At 41.3% G+C, this 16,378-nt stretch overlaps 2 protein-coding genes across 4 annotated transcripts in view; one reads left to right on the forward strand and one right to left on the reverse strand.

Moving 5' to 3' along the window:
• Positions 1-1,980: 1,980 nt before the first annotated feature.
• On the forward strand, positions 1,981-11,951 carry LOC308289642 (rab5 GDP/GTP exchange factor-like). Its single transcript, XM_080731382.1, has 9 exons — positions 1,981-2,247; positions 3,392-3,586; positions 4,269-4,435; positions 5,891-6,063; positions 6,801-6,882; positions 7,004-7,136; positions 7,789-7,880; positions 9,482-9,738; positions 9,939-11,951. Exons 2-9 carry the CDS (start codon positions 3,408-3,410, stop codon positions 10,338-10,340), a joined length of 1,485 nt encoding a protein of 494 aa, XP_080587508.1. The 5' UTR covers positions 1,981-2,247; positions 3,392-3,407; the 3' UTR covers positions 10,341-11,951.
• A 439-nt stretch (positions 11,952-12,390) lies between these two features.
• Positions 12,391-16,378, reverse strand: part of LOC308289561 (syntaxin-1A-like) — a 69,811-nt gene continuing 65,823 nt past the window's right edge. The window contains exon 10 of one of the 3 annotated variants that reach the window (XM_080731288.1): positions 12,391-14,566. In XM_080731288.1, the coding sequence (XP_080587414.1) occupies positions 14,489-14,566 (78 nt within the window). In that variant the 3' untranslated portion in view covers positions 12,391-14,488. Of the gene's footprint in view, positions 16,352-16,378 lie in introns of all 3 variants that reach the window. The other 2 variants (XM_080731285.1, XR_013962244.1) reach the window with 2 other exon arrangements.

Raw genomic sequence — 16,378 nt, forward strand, 5'->3', positions numbered from 1 at the left:
ACAAGCCTTGCTCCTCCGCTCCAGCGTATCAGCTAGAGGGCTCTGGTATATCAGCCAATCATACGCGGAGTTCTCTCAGCCAATGACAAGCCGAGTTCCCAACGACGATGTTTTAAATGTCGCTGAACTGCGCGTCGAGTCGACATGGCAACGGCTCTGGTTTGTTGATAGAAGGAGGAGCCATCAACAAACCAGATGGGAGGAGCCAGTCCAGTTCCCGATATAAAGGTGAACGTCAAGTTCAAGGTGTCAGTCACATTTTGTCTTATGTCAGGTCAGTTCAAAGGGAGATATACAGAGAACTCCAGACTCTTGACTAAACCTCAAATATCACCAGAGAGTAACATTGTGTTACAGTTTACCTATACAGCAGCAGCAACACATCAGCAATGCTCTTTGCTCCCTCAGCATATGTTCCTCCCACAGCAGTGGTGAAGGAAACACCATGTCGTGTCCTTGATGCCGCCACCACCACAGGTCCATCCATGTCTCCATCTGTGTGTCCTACTCCTACCTACTTCACTATGGAGGGGATGCAGGTGCAGGGCGATGGTGCCTTGCAGTATTATGACATCAGGACTCTGCAGGCTGGCTCAGGATACTCATATTATGACCTGCTGTTGACACCCAGTACAACGCTGACGCCAGTTGCCACAGCCGGAGAAGAAGAAGCCGATGTGGATAAAGACATGTCTGCATTGTATGAACTCCTTTGCCCCGGCTCAAGCCTCCCTCGGGGGACAACGATGATGGACACCACCACTGCTACAGAGCACCTTCCTCAGATGGCCACCGCACAACGCCCTGTCTCCCCCGCTCTTTCTCAGGGGACAATGATGATGGCCACCACCACCAGCACCACCACGACCAGCTCTGGCTCAAGCCTTCTTCCGATGGCTGCCGGCAGCGGTCCTAGCTCAGGTCTTCTACAAATGGGGACGGTCCCCATGCCCGCCCACCCCATTCTTCCTCAGAAGGCCACCGTGCAGCATAAGAGGGGGCGCGGCCAGGAGCCCGCCATGGACGCTGAGCAGAAGAAGAAGCGCCGGTTGGAGGTGAACAAATTAGCGGCCAGAATGTCCCGCCAGAATAAGAAGGACTACGTGGCGTCTCTGGAGAGCAGCATCAAGGCTATGGTGGAGGACAAGAAGGAGCTGATTCAGAGGCTGCAGTACTTGGAGCATGTCTGCCGCACACATGGTGTTTCTCCTCCATAATGCTTTATAGACTCTATACTTCAGAGATTCATATTGTAAATATATATCTTGTAAATATTGTACATTAATATTTGTTTTAAAAGTGTATTATTGGTTACTTATTGTTTTGGATTTGGTCAATAAAATATAACCCAGAAGAAAACAACATGATCTATATTTCATCTTATTCAAGTTTTAAGTACAACTATCAACAGTAGCAGCATCTCAACCCTAGCATCACTATTCTGGACAAGTCATAATAGGCAATATTCAGAGCAAAATAGCAGATCCACAAGCTCATCATGTAGATTCACTATTTTCAGCTCAGAGATAGTTTGGTGTAGAGGGAATAATATACAGGGGTTAAATGGCTATAATATCCATATAAAGGGAAAAAAGAATGTCTCATCATACTCAAGCAAGGTGTTAAAGGTTCAGTTATTAATTTCTTACATGGTTCAGTTATGAATTGCACTTAAAAACTACAACAGTCAAGGTACAAATACTTTCCCTTGGTTTCCCTTTCTCCATTGGTTACAATACAGGTACAAGCAGCAGCTTGTTTTTTAAATAAAAATACCGGTAATAAAAAAATATTTTTATTACCGGTATATTTGTTATTAAATTCCTTGAGGATTTCGTATTCCACATATTTTATGTGGGCGTGAAGCGTAACCCCCCCCCCCCCACGCGCACACACACGCACACGCACGCACGCGCGCGCCCAGCAGCAGCAGAGAGTGAGACTGACACAGGCGCAGTGGCGCACAAAATGGCTGTGAAGCTAACCTTCCAGTTTTACAGCAATAACAACATAAACTATTTCGAATAGAAGAACTATAGTTAGCTGATAGCTTGCTGACAGTGTGCCCGACTGCATGGGGAACATATTGACAACAACACGAACCCAACATACCATCTGTTTACGTGTTAGCATTCAGTAACATTTACTGACTGACACACAAGCTAATTAGCCGTAGCTTACTTTGTGGAGAAGCCAATGTTGTGTGTCTAGACATATCCATAAGGACATCACACACGCTTTGAAAAGGTGAGGAGTTTATTTGATATGGCGTTGTCAAGTTTGTGACAGTTAGCTAACCTTGGCTAACGCTAAGCGGTTGCCACACAGGATTACCGTGTAGTTACTTGGTAATGTCGCTTCGATCGGTTTCACGTAACGGTTAACCAGATGACAGCCGCTAAACTAACGGCGTTATAAAGACGTTAAAAGCTATAGTTACCACAAGGACGTGGTAAACAGGTTCATCATGTATTAAATAATTGCATGTTGAAGTGACTGATGCTAACGTAAAGTTTGTCCTGAATTGATAGGCCAGTATTTGAATGATAAAAATCTGTCTATAAATTAGGGAATCACAATGCTGACATGCAATGTTTAATTATGTAATCTATTCTTAGTTCAGTGTCCTTGCCTTAAATATCTATTCTTAGATGGCATGTGTTTTTATAAATACGTAGCCCTATACATGTCCAAAAATATCCCATGCTTGTACAGTTGGCCAGCTTTTTTCTTTTTGGGAACTTAATGCCTGTATTAACCCTGTGGTTGTCCTTCTTTGTATATACTTACTGTTTGTTTAGACTTACTGTTCTCTTTTTTGTTTTTCTTTACATATCTACTGCATAGTACTGTGTTCTATTTGTCTGTCATTCAATGTTATATGAGATACTTTAATGGTTTCCTGTGGAAATAAGCTTAGTCTTTTCATGGATCTCCTTTTAGTCGACCTTGTACCAGTGAACTGTACCGTCATGAAACTACCTTTTCCTATGCAAACTTCTAATAAAGTCTTCAATCAATCAATGGTTATAAACACTAGCCTGACACTCAGGCCTGAATTTACATTTCGTAAACAAAAAATTTAAAGGGGTGTGGCTAGCGATTCAGGGTCTGGAACTAGGCTATATAAACACGGAAGTGGGGAAGTTTTGCGGAGTTTGCAATAAATCATGGTGTAAATATAGGTGTTTTTTTTCTTTCTTTCTTTTTTTCAACTCAGTGTGATTGGCTTCAGAAGACATGGGTTGGTGTATCGAGTAATTCTATTTTTACACTCCAAAGACCCCCTGGTCTTAACACTTTAAACAAGAAAGGGCTGCTATGACCGATGATGTTGTGGCTACTCAGCATTTCTCAAACAGTCTACTGACGTTTAAATCATTATTCTTAGATTTGAGAAAGGGAGGATGAGCCAACTGTCAGAACGCCGTGGCTTCCATCTGGACCAGTCAGAACTATTGTGCAAGAAGGGATGCGGTTTCTACGGCAACACAGCCTGGGATGGGCTGTGCTCAAAGTGCTGGCGAGAGGACAATCAGCGAGACAGACAGAAACAGATTCAGGAAGATATGGCCCTGGCTGAAAGGTGTGTATTTGTGACATACAGTTTACAGTTTAGGCATTTAGCAGACGCTTTTAATCCAAAGCTACTTACAATAAGCAGATAAAACATCACAATAATAAACAAGATAATATGTCAGTACATCAACAGCAATATAACAAATGCAAATTAATATCTATCTAGAAAAAAAACAATATAATCCGTAAAGAAAAAAGGTTTCTAAAAAACCTAAAATCAAATGCTAACTGATTTTTCCAGTAGTGCTAAGGGTTTAGGTGGAGTCTGAAAAGTTGAGTCTTCAGTCCACGGCGAAAGCTAGCGAGTGAGTCTGTTGTTCTAAGTGCGACAGGGAGTTTATTCCACAACTTGGGGGCCAGGAGGGCAAACTGTCTAGGACGAGTGGATTTTTGCCTTGGGGTTTTTAGCGAGGGTTCTGTCAGCATCCCTGTGTTGGCTGATCTAAGTGAACGGATGGGGGTGTAGGGGTTGATCAGGTTTTGGAGGTATGGAGGAGCCATACCTTTGGCTGCTTTGAAGGTCAGCATCAGTGTTTTGTATTCCGTGCGGGCCGCAACCGGGAGCCAGTGGAGGATACTATTGTGAGCATCCAGTCTTCATTTTATGGTTGTATCTTTTTACTTGATTACCTGTTGACTGGACACGTCCATCAAACTGGTGTAATGACTATTTGACCTTTCTCTGTCAGATTGCAGAAGGAAGAGGAAGAGGCCTATGCCAGTAGACAACAGAGAGCACAGCCAGCCATTACCCCCTTCAGCAAGTTTGAAGAAAGAAAAACCAAGGAGAAGTCCAGCAAAGTTAATACAGTCACAAAGTTTTTCACACCGTCTTCAAAAACGCCACCCAAAAGAGGTACACAAACTATCTAATGTATACATCAATCTAATCTTACGAGTGAAATGGTTATACATTTATTTACTACATTATCAATTGCAGATCATTTAAATGATTGTCATTTGCTTCCTTTCCTTGTTTGTGTCCTCAAATATTTATCCCCAGATTTCAAATTAGTTTTTTAGTTGATGCTTTTTGATAATAGTTACTTTATTCTGCTCTTTAGACAGCTCTTAAGGCCTGTCCATACTCTCTCCGAAACCAAACTTTTCGTCGGAAAGGTCCGGTTCAACTACAAAATGACGTCACTCGCAACTTCTGAAAAGCAATAAGCATTACCCCGAATTAGAGTTCGGAAAGCTGCTCGTCGGAAAGTTTGAAAAGTTCGGTTTTGGAGAGTGTATAGACAGGCCTTTAGATCCTCTAAAGGCCTGTTTGGGGCTATTGGGGAGGAAGTCACATGGTTGTAGACTTGAAGATAACCATTGATAACGGCATGTGACAAGTCATGCACAGAGCCAGGTCTATCTAATCAGGCATATTTTCAAATGTCTGTGTCTTATAAAAGAATTTAGGATTTTCTCTGTGATGTTTAGAATTTTTGTTGGAAGATGACATTTGGGTTCAATAAAGGTCTGCATTGTGCAAGCAATCGTATCCAAAGTTCTATCGCTGCCACTCCTGGTGTGACTGAATTCAGTGTAAGAAAGTTCCTGGAAAAAGTCTTATCATAACATAAGCCTTGTAACCAGTTATCAAAACTGTTATCACTATTCTAAGTTGTAACTATGCTATTGTTAAGTTGTAAATCAGACACTACCCCGGCTGTTTTTATTCATCATCATTACTTTTCCTCACTTTATAAAATTGTGTGGAACACGTTGTTATAAGTCACTTTAATTAGGGATAGGAGAGTAAATTTACCCTAGCTGTTTCATGAGAAAAAAATCATAAAAGCAGAAGTTTTCTTCCAAGAAGCCCACAACCTATAGTTCTTTGGTATATGTTCTTGTTTATTTATTTGTAGTAATTAAGCAATATTATCTTTTATTTATTTGTAGTAATTAAGCCAGCAACACTACTAGGCATATACCGTATTACATTTTGTACTCTATCACCAAATTAATTATTAAAGAAAGCTTATTATTATTTTTACATCAGTTTTTTCTCATCTACTCTTAAGAAGAGTATTTAAGTGGCTGCTGCTGAAGAAAAAGTCCCTTCATTAGCGGGGTGAGCAGTGCTGCAGACGCATTTCTATTCAGTACCAATTTAGTTTTCACCACTGTTACTGTAATAGTCCGGTCTTTTGTCAGCCACATCCTTGGAGCCATTTCTCAGGGGATGGTGTGTGTGTCTAGAGAGGTTGGCAGAAACAGTGTTGACAGAGGTGTGGTGGTTAGGTGAGAGAGAGAGAGATACAGGTACAGTATGTACTTTTTTAATCTAACATCAGTTCTTCTCTCCATGTAGACCCTGTCCCTGTGGAGACTCAGTCCTGTCCCAGTTCAGCTGTGAGCAGACAGCCCTCAGTGGATACAGACCGCACCACTCGGGAGTTCATTGACTTCCTCAAACCTCTGAAACCAGGCAGGGAGATCTTTAAACAGTGCCGGGCCTTCACTGAGAGTATGGTCTACAAAAGGGTGAGCTAAACGATTGGTTCCCAAAACCTTATTATAGGTTATATTATTATAATATATTATTATACCGTAGTTAGTGTGGTTGCTATAGGCAACACACTATTGTTTTGGTCAGATAATTAGCCAGTAGCTATGCCCCTCCCAAAAAGCTTTTGTCCAATGCTAGCTTAGAATAACTTCCTGCTTGCCAGTTGCGAAGCTAGCATTGGACAAAAGCTTTTAGGGGAGGGGCATAGCTACTGGCGAATTCTTTGCCTGCAAAGTCAACCTGCATTTTGCACAAACATAAAAGTGAAGCTTTTGGTCATGATTCACACACCGTTGTCACTGTTGCAATGCAGACCTGCCAACCTGTACGCATTTTGCATACAAACTATAATGTACTAAATTCAGGGTGATACCTGGTGGTTCCACAAGTGAATGCACTACTCACAGCGCGAGGCGTTGTGAGCTTGTAGATCTGCTATTTTTGGCTAATGTTCTCAGAATATGGACATTAGGGTTCAAGTGGTTAATATAAAAAAGTAGAAAAAAGGTTTCTGTCACACAAAGATTTGAAGGACCCCCGGTAGTAACTCTGTGGACCCCCGCCTTACACATTGCCCATCTTCTCTGTCTTCACTGCCCCAACACATAATCTTAAAAAATATGCAAACCTATTTCTGATCAATTACCCACATTTACTATGAATGTAACAAATAGCGGATCAGAGCTAATTGTTAAACCATTCATTTCTCTAGGACCTGGGTGCTGATGAGTTGTCAGAATGTGTCCAGGACTTTTACCAGAACCTCTCAGAACGCCTGCAGGCCCAATTTAAAGGTACTGTTGTCCTCTTCCACTCCTGTATAATGTATTGTATGATGATTTCTATTGACACAAATTGACACTTATGAGTGGCAAAGAGAATGGCCCTTCATGGTGCGTGTGTATACGTGTTCAGGTTCGTCGGACCATGTAGAGAGTGTTATGGATGAAGTAGAGAAGTATATGATGACTCGCCTATATGAGGAAGCCTTCTGTCCTGAAACTACAGATGATGAGAAGAAGGACCTGACCACTCAGAAGAGAATCAGGTGCCATACCGTCAAACTATATTCACTTATTCTAGACCAGTTGTCCCTTTGCCTTTCACATGATTTCAAAGACATGGGGAATTAATGTGCCCGTATTTACACAATCTGCTTTGTAATCGGCTTTCTTTCTTTTTTGAGATTGGGTAAATAGTAGCAAGTCTCTCTTGGATATGCCAATGTTAGCCAGGGCTCCACACACATTTCACCCAGATGTGTTTCTGTTGATTGCTGTGTGAGCTCAGATTTGGTGCTAGAAGTTCACTTGTTTCACGTTAAGGACGACTTCACACATCTTCAACCTATCTTTATATAATTGGTCCTCACTAATGCTCATGATAAATCTATTCTCATAGGAGGGCTGTGGACACTTCACATGATTATTTTTATCAATGCGAGAACAATTATAGCTTCACCATTATAGAATGCTAACTTTCCAAGAATAGAGAGCCTGTTTGTGGTCGACGCACTTTCTGGTCATCTACCGATGTGCCCCACAATTTTAGTTAAAACAATTAAGGGGGAAAGGAAACCGACAAGCTGTCGACATACTCTTCTGTCCCAATACAAGAAAACATATTTACAAGTAAATTACAAGACTAAATATAGGTTGGGGTCTTGGGGAGATTTTAATCCAAACTTCTGCCTGTCACAGGGCATTGCACTGGGTCACCATTGAGATGCTGTGTGTTCCTGTGGATGAGGAGATTCCTGCGGTGTCTGATGCTGTAGTTAAAGCCATCACAGGTGAGGTATCTTTTTAACAACTATAGTATATTGTGTCCCACAAAATGTTAAAATTACATGTTTAAGCAATAGCAATCATCCTTCCATAAATGTATAGACTCAGGGGGGTCCCTGCCAGGAGCTTGACTGTATACTATGCATAAGCAAGACAATGGCTGTGTCCGAAATGCGGAACACGTTCCCTACTCCCTAACCCTAAATGAGGGATCCAGATGTAGTGTACTACAGTAGTGAACAAATCAGCGCATTTCGGACACTACCCCGTCGCCATCTGGTTGCATCATCGCTGTCGCACAGTTAAAACACTCTAGCGCTGGCTTTTGGAGCAATAAATAATAGCCGATCTACAAGCTCTCAACAGGGGGCGAAGCGACGCGTTGTGAGCTTGTACATCAACTCCCCAATGTGGATTGGAAATAACATACCAACATGTTGCGTTGTTAAAATAATGTTAAAAAATGTATAGGCCTATATATATTTTTTAAATTGTATTCATTCATTGGTGAATCAATGAATGAATAATGTTTATGCCACATTCATTTGTCTCACATGCAGACATACACCCATGTTTGTGATAAAATAGGTTATTCTTGCTAATTTAAATAACATTATTTTATCATGATTATTATCAGCTGTGGAAGGTTGGGAAGAAAAGATCGAAAAACAAAAGCCTCCAGCGTCTATTCTCGTATAATCTCTTCATAAACAACTTTAGAGCTGTTTTTTTCATCATTAAATGATGAAAAGCAAAATTTGTTCTCTGGTGACAATGCTGTGGACAGTTGTTTTCTTTAGCCGGTGGTTCTGCTACGAGCGGTTCTGTTGCGTTTGCTCAGCAACAGGTGGCTAGTACTCCTCCTGCCATGCAGAGACGCAGAGACGAACCTGCAGTGTGCGTGTGCGCGTGCACACCGCATGTGCGTGCTCAAAGCGCGAGACAGCGGCCGCAGTGCATTGTGGGGCGGCAGGGCTTGAATAGCGCTTGAATAGTGACCATCGGATGCTCACTACAAATCCAAATGCATTGTGGGATACTTCAGTACACTATATTAGGGTACAAAAATGCTCACTATACATTCGGACACTAGTTCAAAATGGCGGAGCCCCCTTTTAGTACACTACATTAGAGAATAGGGTGGATTTCGGACGCAGCCAATGAGTTTCATCCTGGCATTAGCCAAGGCAGAACTGCCAGTCAAAGCAAAAACTGGCCAATCACAGCGCCACGCCAGACATGCTTGCAGAGACTTCAGCTGCGTCTCAAGTCCTTAAATCAAATCCTATTTCCTATTTCCTTACTTGATGTTAGTCCCTCCCTTTGAGGAAATAGAGAAGACGAGTTTTCCCATTTCTGATGACAACATCACAGGTGATAGGCCAACTCCCTTGTAGGGGCGTTCTATTGTCAGTTGGCGGGACTAACATACAAGGAAATAGGAAGTAAGTGTATGCTTTGGGTAGTCAAAGATGTTGGCTGCCATGTTATTTGTGTCCAAAGTGGCCACTGATAACCCAAACTACATAGTGCTGCTTTAAGGCTATATACCGGTACTTTGTCACTCAATATTGTATATTGATACAAAAATATTTGTATTCCCCAGATGTTATTGAGATGGACTCAAAGCGTATACCTAAGGAGAAGCTAGCATGTATCACTCGCTGCAGCAAGCACATCTTCAATGCCATCAAGGCCACCAAGAATGAGGCAGCGTCTGCAGATGACTTCCTCCCCACGCTCATCTACATTGTGCTGAAGGCAAATCCTCCACGACTTCAGTCCAACATCCAGTACATCACCCGCTTCTGCAACCCCAGCAGGCTCATGACTGGGGAAGATGGTTACTACTTCACTAACTTGGTAAGGCTGTATGTGTCAATGTGCTTACGGGCCTCACCTTTGCTGTGCAAATACATTTTTAAGAAAAAGCCCATTTGATCGATGTTTACAATCTTTTATCTCCCCTGCACCCGTCAACGTGTGGCCTTGGGCCATTTAATTAACATTTTGAGCGATGTTTACAATCTCTTAACTCCCCTGCACCCTACACCCTCCTCCAGTGCTGTGCCGTGGCCTTCATTGAGAAGCTGGACGGCCAGTCTCTGAACCTGAGCTCTGAGGAGTTCGAGCTCTATATGTCTGGCCAGGCATCTCCTCAGCGGCCGGGGGCTTCGAGCAGCACAGCCCTGAACCAGGTCCGAGAGGGACTAGACATGCTTACTGGGCTGGGGGTGCGACAGGAGCGGGTAATGGAGGGGGCTCACAAGCTTGAGAGCGATCTCATTGACTGGTCTGATGGAGTCGAGCACAAGGTGCAGGACCTCCTGGAGAGGTTTCCGTCAGAGACGCAGAACCCAGCCTCGGACCCCGAGTCATCGGCAGCAGCATCAGCAATTGACTCTGATAATGTAGAGAGCGACCTCCTTCCGCCACCACTCCAACCGCAGTTGTTTGCTGGGTGATGCACGAACACGGCTGCAAACCCATCTAACGCTTTACTCTCCAACCCCTCTCCCTGCTCCTCAGTACGTGTCAGCATTCATTTCTTAAAGAAGTCGTGTCCGTCATTCTTTCCCCATTTGTGGGTATATATATGGTTGTGATTCAGTTATGTTTCTGTCATCAGGACATTGCACCTTCTGAGACTTACATCATCAATGTGTGACTGTGTCGTAATTTACTTTTTGGGGGGTTAGTTGTCTAATTCTACTTCACTAAGGCCTGAGTTACATTGGTTGCATGTCATGTCACACATGACATGTGTGACATCCTGTCATGTGACATAGCTGATCTACAAGTTCACAACGCTTTGCGGGCTTGTAGATATGCTGTGTTCGGTACCTACACTACCACCCCTAAAGAAATTGTTATTATGGTAGAAGACAAAAATACAATTTGGACATGACATTTTCTAATACATCTCCAGGTGCTATGTGTATTTAATGTTGAAATTCCCTTTAACTATTCAGGCAAGATATTCTCCTCCAAACAGCATAGTAAAACCAATATTTGTAAATGGATATGCGGTATTAATGCTTGAAAAAAAAGAAGAAATGCCCTTCTAACTCATGCTACTGATGTGAATTTTATCTACCCTGTTATTCTGAAACATACGTGTGAGAGAGGGAGAGAGAATGCGAGTGCATGTGGGTGTGCTTGCATGGACATGTTTATCCATTTGCATCACCACAGTTGTGTGTAAATAATGTTTTGTTTTGTGACAAGACCTCTCACTCCAGTCATAAGCTGGGTTTAGAGAAGTGATTTTATTTTTATATACAGCTACGGTGGTGGGTATGAATTTCTTCTGGATGCAATAGGAGGCATTATTCCTGTAATATTTACAGTACTAATCATGCTTATGAACTTATACAGAGTACAGACATTCATTGGGTTGTTTGCTGAATGACTAAATTGTATGGTAATATTCCTCTCATCTTAATCTATAGATATATATATATTCATTCTTGGAATAGCTTACTGCTTAACAGGAGCAACAGACTGTTCTCAAGCTCGGGTTAGCTTGAGCCTTATGATCTTAGCTCACAAGTGTGTTTTAATGAAGGAAGTTCCATTTATGAAACCATAATGACTCCAGAACATGTAAACGGACATTTCCCAGCAGTTTGTTTCTTTGGCAGTAACAGAATGTATTTGAGATTCTGTATTGGAAATGTCCAGTTTTCTCTTTAAGAAATGAAAAGGATACATCTGTCTTCTGATTATTATTTATTTTTGTACTTATGATAAAAAGACTTAACATTTTAATGTATGTATGGCAGTGGAGTCAGTGTGCAGGTGCAATCAAAGTAGTTTGCCAAATTCCTTTTAATTTCGTTAATTAAAATGTATTAAGCTTGAATAACTGACTATTGCACTGTATGCTGAAACCATTCATCAGGTATTTTTGAAGTTAACAAAAATATTGTAACCTTATAGGTTTGTTATCTTATCATGGAGGAATAAGTTAGACAATGCTATGTTTTATTTAAATATAACTTATTGGTATTATTTTATTAGCATCCATGGGTTTGTGTATTAAAGTGAATAATAATAGCAAAAATAAAAACTCAAAAGGCATGGAATTCTCTGCAGTTCTAATTGTTTGATATAATGTATGACTGTTGGTAGGGGGGTGGTGTGTGAACATATTAAATATTTTATTAAAAATATATTCTACACTCACACATTTAGATGGTTAAAATGTACTTTTATCCTTTTGTATTATTTGCCCAAAATAGTTGGTAGTGCTATACTACAACAGGTATGTCACACAAAATCTGATACTATACCATATTACTGTGTGCAGTATGTCATCCAAAAACATTGTTCTATGTCACCCAAAATACCAAAAAGGCTCCATGTCCTCCCGGTGGGGGCTCCTCATTGGCGCGTGAGCCAGTCAATAGGATACAACAGAACAATACACAGAAATGTGTGAGGAGGAATTCATTGCCATAATAACTAAAATAATACAATAAAATAATTATGCCTCAAGTTGGGGTTCTCCATAAGGGTATGTGTTTCAGACACAACATAACCTGTTGCATAACAACAATTTGGGCATATTGCTTGGCTGCTACATGTTATTTTTAGTACAGTATATACAACTGACTTTCCAAGTTTGAGGGAGGGGCCCATTTAGACGAAATGCCACAAGCACCGCTGGACCGAACGTCAAGAAACTTTGACCGCACTCTCTCAGTAGGCCAAGGAAGAACCACCTAGTCAATGACTTTTAATTAAAAACTAACTCAACAATACATTTTAGGACAAACTTTACTTCATAGAAAACAAATAAAATCAAAACAAGCAAACATTCAGAGTAAATAAAACCATGTCATCACAACACAAAGGCAACAAGTTGAGTAGGCACCCCATTTTGCAAACTTATATGAAATACTTGTACACAGCAAATTTGAGTTCATGCTTGTTTTTGCGATTGATTGAATGTACCCATAAACAAACAAAAAAGAATAGAGGGGCACAGTCAGTTTGAAAACGTACAATAGGGTTGAACAAGAAATAAGACTTTCTCACATACATACCAGAATTACTTTATCAAACCAACCATTATAACATCTTATATCAATTTGAACATATTGGCAGTGTTAAAGAGCTTTGTATCCTTGAAGGAATGTACACTTGATAGAGAACAAAGACACATGTGGTGGTTAGTAACAAGCACTCACTTGCTCACTTTTTCATAACTCACAGTTACATACAAACTCACACACAGCGTGCGCACACGTGTGTGTGTGTGTGTGTGTGTGTGCGCGCGCACGCACGCACACACACACACACACGCACACACACACACACACACACACACACACACACACACACACACACACATGCACTCTAGTATGCAAGTGATGAGGCCAGATGGAATACTGCTTCCAAGGGCCAAGTAGACATGAAATCAACACCTTGCATGGGTGACAAATTTAGACAATAAAACAGTACAACCCACATCAGTAATTGTCCTCTTTTCCATTTGCCACAGAAAACAAAATAGCACTTTACCATTAACTTAACCATGCAGGGCTTTTGAAGGGAGGTAGAGGTCACCAGATTAAGTTAAATTGGGTGGGTAAAAAAACACAAATAATAATAATAATAATAAACCAACAGATGCTTCAGCAAAGTACACCCATAACCGTGGCTTTGGAAAACATTTCAGGTAACGTGGCACTAATCTGTGCCTTTGAAATACAAAATAGACATTACAACCAAATACATTTATATCTGGAAGTTGGAATGTGACAGTATTTTGTTACATAGCATTTTCTTTTACAGTTTCCTTATTAGACCGTTATAAACATCATATCTTTAACAAACACTCAACAATCAGATAAACATTTTGCAGCACCACAGATTTACAAGGAACGCATGCGAAAAACACCTCTTGCGCTGTACACTGTGTGTAGAGTGTATATCTAGGTTTATACTGCAGATTGCATTCTTGGCAACAGGAATTATGTGTTGTGCCTGCCTTCAGCTTACTCCATACATGGGCAACTGGCGGCCCGGGGGCCACATGCGGCCCCCACCTGCACTTAATGTGGCCCTCGGGTTAATACCGGATAACTGATATATTATTGATTTCAGCTGTTACAATTCCAAACATGACCTGCTTTAATTCCTTCTGTCTATATTAGTAGCTTAATGACTAGTATAGTAGTATTAAAATGTATTTTTTTATGTCCAAAGTATTTGTATTTAAGTTCATAAAGTTAACATGAGTATATAATTAAATGTGTTTGAAATGAATTCCAATTAAAAAATAACAAAAGATTATTCAGGATTCCAATTCAAAAGAAGCAAAAACATAGCTGATCTACAAACTCAAAACGCATCGCAGCGCGATGCGTTTTGAGCTTGTAGATCTGCTATTTTTTTGCTTTGTTTGTATGAGATACTAGAATGACAAAGTAGGATGTAGCAATATCCAATGTGGCCCTCTGGAGTGAAGGTGGAAATATAGTGGCCCTCGCCATCATCAAAGTTGCCCACCCCTGGTATAGAGATATCATCCAGGTGGTTGTGTGTGTATGTGTGTGCGTGCGTGCGTGCATGCGTGCGTGCGTGTGTGTGTGTGGGGGGGTAGTTAGGCCACCGTCCCTCCAATAACAGAGGCTACAACGATTCCTAGCACCACACAGCATATAATGATCATTATTTTCTTCTGCATACCATGTCAAGAAGAGGAACAATTAATCCAAGGCAGCAAACGGGGAGTAGAAAAGAATAATCAGAATGATCCAAATGAATTATGTCTTAATCCTCATAACATTAACTCTGGGAGTGTACCAATATTGTACAACTTTAATTAAAAGTAAGAAGACCAAAAAGATTATACAAAAAAGATTTGTGCCAATGATTATTATGGAAGAATGAGAGTGATGTTTGCATTTAGAGTAAACTTTTACAAACATCGCTGGTCTTTGTGGGCACGTCCTGATAAGGCAAAGGCCGATAAGGCAAACGCTGATAAGGAAAACTAATGTACTAAACCTCCTTTTGTTATGGTTAAATGTGAGCTCACCTGCATCGCATTTCATGATCCCATTCATGCGTTTATCGTGCGCTTGCCCAGGCCTTACAGCCTGGGCATAAATATAACGATTGCATTCACCACGGCTTCGTAACTCGCGCGGCGATCCGCCGGCCGCACGGCCCCTGCGGCGCTCGGGCGCGAAGAGCAGGACCAAGGTCCGCTGGCCTTCGTGCCGCTTGCAATGTTGTGGACAATAACTGTGACATATAACCATTGTATTGCTCAAAATTCTTTATTCATCTCTGTATTCGTTGGACAGTACGGTAGGAGACCCGGGCAGTACATTTACCCAGTCGGCGTTTGCCTTATCGGCGTTTGCCTTAGCAGGATTTCCCCGTCTTGGTCACTGGTCTACCGTTGTACTATTGCTAATTACAAACTAACTCTTTACCTTTGTGACACCTGTGTTCACAGAGACAATAATATGATCAGGTTTTTTATCGTGTATATAAATACTGGAAGAAAAATGTCTTTGTTTGGTTTTCTCAAATAAAACCAAGTAAGTGACTTATACCTGCATTTTGTAAATATTGCTTTATCTTATGTTACAAAGCTATCTTACATTTTTCCCCAATCTGGATATCTGTGGCTTTGTATAAATAAGCTACAGTATGTAGAACATGCACCACCAGTATGTAGAACATGCATCATAACAAATCTATGTATAAATCATGACAACGACCACAAGCACAGGCACCAAAAACAGCAGAGGAAGTGAACAACTCTTTCATGCTGACGTGTTAGAAAATGGGTATACAATTGTATTAATGAATGACAATCAGTGCAGGGAGGCATTTGCCCATTATGCTTCCTGTAATCTCTCAAGACAGACTCTGATGCTACGCAAGTCAAAGGAAGAGGGACAAACAGAGTGGGTGTTCCCTTTTCTTTGACGACGGCTAGCCAGATTGTGCTTCCTGTGATAGTACTATGGGTGTTCCTCTTGGAAATTGTCACAGCTTAAAGCCATGCTATACTTTGTTGCGCACCAGGGTACAAGCTCACAATGTGGTGCAGCAGGATGCATTGAGAACTTGTAGATCTGTTTTCAGTATAAATACCAGTGCACAATCAAGTATACTGTAAATCAGGCATTACATTCTGATTAGTCGCTTCACTTCTCAGCTCATGGAGAGGGGAGACCTCCATGCTGTTGAGTACTGACTACAGTGTCCATATTATGGAAACTATACACCCAATTAAATAAATAAGATTATGGGAGTGCGTAATGCATTTCCTGTGAGGTAGACATGGACAGACCCATGATGGACAGAAGGGTCTTGGGGCCTTGGTACCACGAAAGGCACAGGATATATCTATTGATTTCTGAGGGCTCTAACTGAGTCCAGCTGTTAGGGCAATGATGAGGATGAACACACAGACTGCCATGCAAATTCCTATCAGGATCATCTTCTGTGTAGGGGGCAGGGGGAGAGAGAG

Source organism: Nannobrachium achirus (assembly GCF_963921795.1).
Source record: "Nannobrachium achirus genome assembly, chromosome: 8".
In the NCBI taxonomy this organism is placed as follows: domain Eukaryota; kingdom Metazoa; phylum Chordata; class Actinopteri; order Myctophiformes; family Myctophidae; genus Nannobrachium; species Nannobrachium achirus.